This window comes from Hydra viridissima, unplaced genomic scaffold (assembly GCF_058129835.1).
Source record: "Hydra viridissima isolate aposymbiotic clone 2 unplaced genomic scaffold, HvirCarnegie_v1 scaffold_90, whole genome shotgun sequence".
Classification (NCBI taxonomy): domain Eukaryota; kingdom Metazoa; phylum Cnidaria; class Hydrozoa; order Anthoathecata; family Hydridae; genus Hydra; species Hydra viridissima.
This window is the reverse complement of record NW_028324360.1, coordinates 8,190-15,834: the sequence shown is the minus strand read 5'-3', so window position 1 is coordinate 15,834 and position 7,645 is coordinate 8,190. Positions and strand designations below refer to the sequence as shown.

Sequence of the window (7,645 nt, the reverse complement as noted above, 5' to 3'; positions counted from 1 at the left end):
TTCTTCGTTTGCCTTCGTTTGCCTTTGTTTGCTTTTGGAAAAGTTGTCGCCATGCGAGACTTAGTTTTTTTTTTTTTTTGCTCAAATTGAGCACAAGTGAGTTTCTAGTCTTGAAAGTGTGCAAAGTGTGGGCCAATCTGGTGGCTGGAGTGATGACACGTGAATGCTGGAAATTCCAGACTTTGAGCGGATTCAGCGTACATAGAAAGAAAATGTAGCATTCACGTGGGTCTCTCCTAAGCGTGCCATTGGTCGGTCTGCTGTCCTTAAGTACCCCCCTCCCCCCCCTCAACGTCACGTTTGCTCAACTTTCTCGGTCTTTGGCGCCCAGAGAAAGCTTGAGGAAGGATAAAAAATGGCGAGGTTTCGGTACTGCGTTTTCTGTTTTTCTTATTTGTTTTTGTTTGTTTGCTTGTTTGTTTGTTTGTTTGTTTGTTAATTTTTTTAATTTTTTTTTTTTTGTTTGTTTGTTTCGTTCGTTTGTTTGTTTGTTTGTTTCGTTTGCTTCGTTTGTTTTGTGATGTTTTGTTTTCCCTTCTTGATGGCACAAAACAGAAGCAAACAAGACTTTCGGTTATATTCGGTTATATTCGGTTCAATAAAAGTTTGTTGGTTTCTGCACAACAACAACAACAACCACAACAACAAAAGTCCCTCTGTCCCTCAAAAGCAGTTTCTCCTCTGTCCTAAAGAAGAGCCTCTTTGTAATCGATCTTGTCTGAATGCAGCTCTCCTTTTGCCTACAGGTTTTTATTCCAACCCTTTTGTTGTTGTTAGTGCCATGTTGTTGTTATTGTTATACTCTGTAAAAGCAGTTGTTGCTGTTGTACTTGTTTGTTGTTTCTAAAGACACTGTTGTTGCTGCTGTTAGCGCTGTTAGTAATCACCCACTTGGCTTGTATTTTTGTTTCTTGTTTTTGTTTTTTGTTTTATTTATAAACACTCTCTGAGTAAGTGATGCTGTTGCTGTTGTTGTTGTTACAGTTGCAATGAGTGTTTGTTAATGTTCCCCCACTTGGCTTGTACTTTTGTTTTCTGTTTTGTTTTGTTTTTTTTTTGTTTTTGTTTTTTTTTTCTCAACACTCTCTGAGTAAGTGATGCTGTTGCTGTAGTCGTTGTTATAGTTGCAATGAGTGTTTGTTAATGTTCACCAACTTGGCTTGTTTATAATCTATTTTATTTTATCAACACTCTCTGAGTCAGTGATGGTGTTGCTGTTGCTGTTGTCGTTATTATGCTTGCAATGGGAGTTGTTACTGTTCACCCACTTTGCTTGTTTTGTTTTTATTTCTTTATTTTATCAACACCCTTTGAGCCAGTGATGCTGTTGCTGTTGTTGTTGTTATAGTTGCAATGAGTGTTGTTAATGTTCACCCACTTTGCTTGTGTTTTTGTTTTTGTTTATCAACACCCTTTGTGTCAGTGATGCTGTTGCTGTTGTTCTTATTACAGTTGCAATGAGTGTTTGTTAATGTTCACCAACTTGGCTTGTTTATAATCTATTTTGTTTTATCAACACTCTCTGAGTCAGTGATGCTGATGCTGTTGTTGTTATTGTGCTTGCAATAAGTGTTGCTAATGTTCACCCACTTTGCTTGTTTTGTTTGTGCTTTTGTTTTTGTTTATCAACACCCTTTGAGTCACTGATGCTGTTGCTGTTGGTGTTATTATAGTTGCAATGAGTGTTAATGTTCACCCACTTTGCTTGCTTTGTTTGTTTGTTGCTTTTTTTTTTTTATCAACACCCTGCGAGTTAGTGATGCTGTTGCTGCTTTTGTCATTTTACTTGTATTTATAGTTGTTACTGTTCAGCCACTTTGCTTGTTTTTTAATCTGTTTTATTTTATCACCACTCTCTGAGTCAGTGATGATGTTGCTGATGCTGTTGTTGTTATTTTACTTGCAATGATAGCTGTTACTGTTCAGCCACTTTGCTTGTTTTGTTTGTTTGTTTGTTTGTTTTTTTTATCAATATCCTCTGAGTAAGTGATGCTGTTGCTGTTGTTGTTGTTATAGTTGCAATGAGTGTTTGTTAATGTTCCCCCCCTTGGCTTGTACTTCTGTTTTCTGTTTTGTTTTGTTTTTGTTTTTTTTGTTGTTTTTTTTCTCAACACTCTCTGAGTAAGTGATGCTGTTGCTGTATCGTTGTTATAGTTGCAATGAGTGTTTGTTAATGTTCACAAACTTGGCATGTTTATAATCTATTTTATTTTATCAACACTCTCTGAGTCAGTGATGCTGATGCTGTTGTTGTTATTATGCTTGCAATAAGTGTTGTTAATGTTCACCCACTCTGCTTGTTTTGTTTGTGCCTTTGTTTTTGTTTATCAACACCCTTTGAGTCACTGATGCTGTTGCTGTTGGTGTTATTATAGTTGCAATGAGTGTTAATGTTCACCCACTTTGCTTGCTTTATTTGTTTGTTGCTTTTTTTTTTATCAACACCCTGCGAGTTAGTGATGCTGTTGCTGCTTTTGTCATTTTACTTGTATTTATAGTTGTTACTGTTTAGCCACTTTGCTTGTTTTTTAATCTGTTTTATTTTATCACCACTCTCTGAGTCAGTGATGATGTTGCTGATGCTGTTGTTGTTATTTTACTTGCAATGATAGCTGTTACTGTTCAGCCACTTTGCTTGTTTTTTTTTTGTTTTTGTTTTGTTTGTTTGTTTGTTTGTTTTTTTATATATCCTCTGAGTTAGTGATGCTGTTGTTGTTATTATGCTTTCAATGAGAGCTGTTACTGTTCACCCACTTTGTTTGTTTATAATCTGTTTTATTTTATCAACACTCTCTGAGTCAGTGATGCTGATGCTGATGCTGTTGTTGTTATTATGCTTGCAGTGAGAGTTGTTACTGTTCACCCACTTTGCTTGCTTATTGTCTATTTTATTTTGTCAACACTCTCTGAGTCAGTGATGCTGATGCTGATGCTGTTGTTGTTATTATGCTTGCAATGAGAGTTGTTACTGTTCACCCAATTTGCTTGTTTTGTTTTTTTATTTGTTTTTTTGTTTGTTTTTGTTTTGCTTGTTTTTTTTTATCAATACCCTCTGAGTCAGTGATGCTGTTGCTGTTGTTGTTGTTGTTGTTATAGTTGCAATGAGTGTTTGTTAATGTTCCCCCACTTGGCTTGTACTTTTGTTTTCTTTTTTGTTATGTCAACACTCTCTGAGTCAGTGATGCTGATGCTGTTGTTATTATGCTTGCAATGAGAGTTGTTACTGTTGTAGTTATGTCTGTCATTTGTCCTTGTTAGCAAGTTCTATTTGCCCTCTCTTGCCTTTTTTCAACACAGTTTCTTTCTTTGAGTCATATGGTTGCGAGATCCTCTCAAACTCCATCTCTTTATTTATTTGTTTCTTTTTTTTTTTTTTTTTTCTCATTCTCCTTCTCATAATAGCAATCACTGCTGCCACCATGCATGTAATGCTAGTTGCTCTCATTCTTTTTCATTTGCTAGTGGAAACTTTGTTTCTTCTTGTTGCTCTCTTTTCTTTCTTTTTTCTCTTTTGCAGAGGATTCGAAAAAACACAGCTCTTCCCTGCAGTTGTAAACATTCCAGGATTCCAGGATGCAGGCAGAAGAAAAACACTCTCACTAACTGTCTTCTTTTTTTTAGCATAAACCGTTGCAAACAAACACCTGAACATGTCTTCTTCACAAGAAAACAACACTGTTGTTGCCCCTTCTCCGAACTCTAAAGCGAAAAAAAGAAAAGAAGGCAGTCACAAGAACAGAGAGACTTAAAGCTCAAAAACAAAGTCAGGGCCGCATTAGTTGCAGCGTGTGGCTCCGTAAACAGGGTTGTACCTTTCTATGGTACCAAGAAGAGGTACGCTGTTAGCTGTCCGATGCCTTTGTGCAAACATTCCTCCACAAGCATTAAAAGACACTTGACTAAAAAAGATCATTCTTGGACTTTGGATGAAGCTTCCATCTTTTACTCTGCAATGGTCAGGAAGTTTCAGCATGCTCGTCTCGAACGCAAGTCCGGCTGTCCAAAACCTTACCCCTGTTTGCAATGTTGGAAGTATTACGACCGACTGGACATACACTTGAAAGAGACTCATTTCTACGATTCCAAGACGATCAAACAAAAGATTGCAGAGGCAAAGCGATACGACAACGACAAGCTCTATGTCCCTCAATTTATTCGACCTGCCTTCTTTGGTATTAAGCCAGTAGCTGAACAAGCGTCTGCATCAGGCTCTGCATCCTCTGCTCCTGGGCCTTCCTCCTCTTTTTCTTCTCCGGTTCTTTCCTCTGATCCTCTTTTAAGCTTGCCCTCATCAGTTGCTGGTTCGTCCGAGGCTCCTTCTGCAAACCACTGCACCTCTGTAGAAAACAAAGAGCTGAACACCGAATCCGTCCTAGACTCTGATTTTAATTCCTTAAAGCACTTGGTTTCCAACTCCTCCGTCTTGACAGAAGATAAGAGACTCTTGTTTCAGCTGGACAAAGATGCTTTTCACTTTTATTACCAGTCAGCAGATGAGCTCTTCAGAGATTTTGAAAAGTGGCTTGTGGTAGCCAACAACAACACTTTGTCACAAGCAAAGATCTACAAAAATGCAGTTGTTGAAATATTGACATGTTGTGACAGCACGCTGACGCTGCACCCGAACGCTCTCACCAATTCCAACGTTTTGGAGGATAGATACTTTTCCATGCACTTTAAAAACATTCAGCTCAATTCCAAGCTGAGTGAACTTGACCAAACAAAAGCCATGTCTTGTCACACGTTGTACAACCGCCTTGTCTACCTTTGTCTCCTGTTTCGTTTCAGTGAAGCCAGGAATGTCTATTTCGGACTTTCTCATGAGGCCATCCGACGTTTGCGCTGCAAGGTGGAGGAGTTACAAAAAGTGCTGAGGCCCTTTCGTTCTTTGAGGAGGAGCCTTGTGAAAAGCAAAAAATGCATCAACATCATCAATGTCAGTTTGCTGAACGAATATGGCAAGTCTGCATACGTAAGACAGTTAGTGGAATCGATTAGAAAGCCGTCTCTTACACCGACTAGAGACAATGCTGTGTCTCTACGAAACCATCTTCTGCTCTCTGTCACTGTAATTAACAGTTTAAGAAAATCTAACATTGCTCTTTTAAACATTAGAGACTACATGGCTGCTGAGAAGAGTGAGTGTGGATATTGCATTGTGCAAGAGCGCTACAAAACAGCATACAAGTACGGAGCCAAAAACATTCTAGTGCCGAACGACTTGAAAGTGTTGATCGATATTTATTTGCTGAGATACAGAGACCTTCTTGTCAACGACTCTCACTACATGGCTGCAGACACCAAGACTGTTTTGGAGTTGAGCGACTGCTACAGGCCCCTTTTTCCATCGATGAGACCCAACAAAGACGAATGTGTGACACTCGGTGCAACTAGAGTGCCTGTTTACCAGATGGGTTCCTCTGCTATCTCCTCTTGCCTGACGTCCTGCTTCAGAAAAAGCCAAGTAAACATTCCCATGAAGCGTCTTACTCCCACTTGCATTCGCGGTTCGATAGCCACTTACTTTGCCAACAACAGCAAAGAAGATCGCGAGCGGTTTGCTACACTCTACATGAAGCACAGCAGGAACACAATGGATAGCTTTTATGTGTCCCAGTGGAACGCTGCAGAGGAGTTGCGCTTTGCCCTGGGCATCGGACAGTCCTTCGGAGTCATAGAGTCTTTGACTGTTGAAAAGTCTGAGAGACCACCAAAGAAGGAGAAGGATGTGATGGACTGGCTCCAAACTAATGCAGAGGAGTACGGTTTTCATGAGGTTGAGGACATCTTTGAGGAAGATTTAGACTCCGGTTCTGACTCTGAAGAATGTGCTGCTACTTTCAGCTGTACCACAGTGGTTCCGTTTTCTCCAGCTGTAGAAAACAATGTTCCTTTAGAGGATAGCAACGACCATGCCGTAGATTTCTTGTGTGAACCTACCTCAACTCCTGTTTCGTCTGTTCCATCTGAACAAACAATCGCTGGTCCAGTTCTTGAACTATCCCCTGCTCTTGCACAACTAGTTCCTAACGAACAAGCTGTTTGTATGGATGTAGATCAGACTCTAGCTGTTCCTGTTGGCACAGCTTGTTCTCCTCTTGCATTAACATTATTTCCTGATGAACCGGATTTTATTGAACACCATGCAAAACTTTCTCCAGTTTACTTTAATGAGCAAGTGGTTGCCAAACCTGTTTCTGCTTCTCTCCTTCTCAGCAAGTCGCTTTCTGTCCTTCAAAAGAGGTCTTTTCTGTTCCTCTGACTCCTAGCCTTGTTGCTTTTCAGCAAACATTGGCCAAACCCAGTTTGTTTCTTTCATCTGATCCAGTTTCAGCTGTTCCTGTCCAACAGGCTGGTACTGTTCTTGCAAAGCAGCTCTCACCTTATGCTGTTCAATCTGTTGGTAGCCTATTTAGCCAAAGTCTTGCCTCTACATCCAGAGGTAAATTCTTTTTGATTTTTGATTTTTGATTTTTATGCAAATCTCAACACGCTTTCAAAAAATGAAAATGCCCAAATCAACTCCTTGCCCTATTGTTATTGTTAGAGCTGTAAAAAAAACAAAACAAAACAAAAAAACAACACAGAAGTGTGTATGTATTTGTTGCAGGACTAATTCTGTGATTGCTTAAATGTTTATACAAGTGAATGATACTAAAACTGATTATGTTTTAGAAGTAAAAGATCCAAGAAGAAAAAAAATCAAGTTGGAAATGCCATCTTTCACTCAAGAACTCATCGGTAATGTAAAACCTAATTTATACAAAGATATATAAACACAAACCTCTTCTTGCACAATTTCAGATGGTTAACTGTTAACAAAAACTAGCCATCATTGCTAAGTGCACTTTTAGAAAGTTGTGTCTACCCGATTTCTAATGATGAAGTTAGAAACATCACCGTTAGAAATCATGCACAGCTTGTTATCATCTCTAACACTTAGAAACTGTTGATGGTTTTTATGAATTAGAAAAATGAACATGGTTTTATTTTATTTCAGGATCAACTCAGCCAAGAACAAAGGAAAACAAAGCAGAAGTTAGCCAATGCCATTTAGGTAATCTTTCAAAAACCAGTTATTGCTATCAGTGCAAACAATAAGGTCAACAAAAAAAAAATAAATAAAAAAACAGAATAAATCTTGTCTTACTTCAGAACCAAATGAATATTTGATTTAATCACTTTGTGTTATGACTTGAGTTTGTAAAATTTTAGATGAAATAGTTGAAGAGCTGAATGCTTGCCCTGGCCACAACGAATGGTTCAACACCAGAAGTTTTCCACGATGTGCAGCTTTGGTGTTGGCATACATCTTGCAAGACGTGTTTACAGATGTAAGCTCAAGTTGCTCGTACAAAGATTACCTTGGCATCTTGGCAAATCATAGCAGTGACAAGCTCATTCATGTCTTGCAAAAGTACTCCTACCAAAGCCATATTAAAGACAAAATTAAAAACATGAAGCTAAAAATTCAAAAAGAGGGTAGTTTAGAAAAGTTTGTTCAATATGGCAATATCGTGAAACCATTTATGTAGTTTAGATAAGTTTGTTCAGTTTGGCAATAAAGATGGGCCTTTTGTGTAGTTTGTTTTATCTATGCTTTTGCAAATATTTTTATCTGTTTCGCTAAAGACATAATAAACAA

At 38.5% G+C, this 7,645-nt stretch overlaps 1 protein-coding gene across 1 annotated transcript; it reads left to right on the top strand.

Moving 5' to 3' along the window:
- The first annotated feature begins 315 nt into the window (after positions 1-315).
- LOC149875955 (uncharacterized) lies at positions 316-6,447 on the top strand. Its single transcript, XM_090075963.1, has 2 exons — positions 316-369; positions 3,622-6,447. The coding sequence occupies exon 2, from the start codon at positions 3,854-3,856 to the stop codon at positions 6,260-6,262; it is 2,409 nt and encodes an 802-aa protein (XP_089932089.1). The 5' UTR covers positions 316-369; positions 3,622-3,853; the 3' UTR covers positions 6,263-6,447.
- Positions 6,448-7,645: the final 1,198 nt, after the last annotated feature.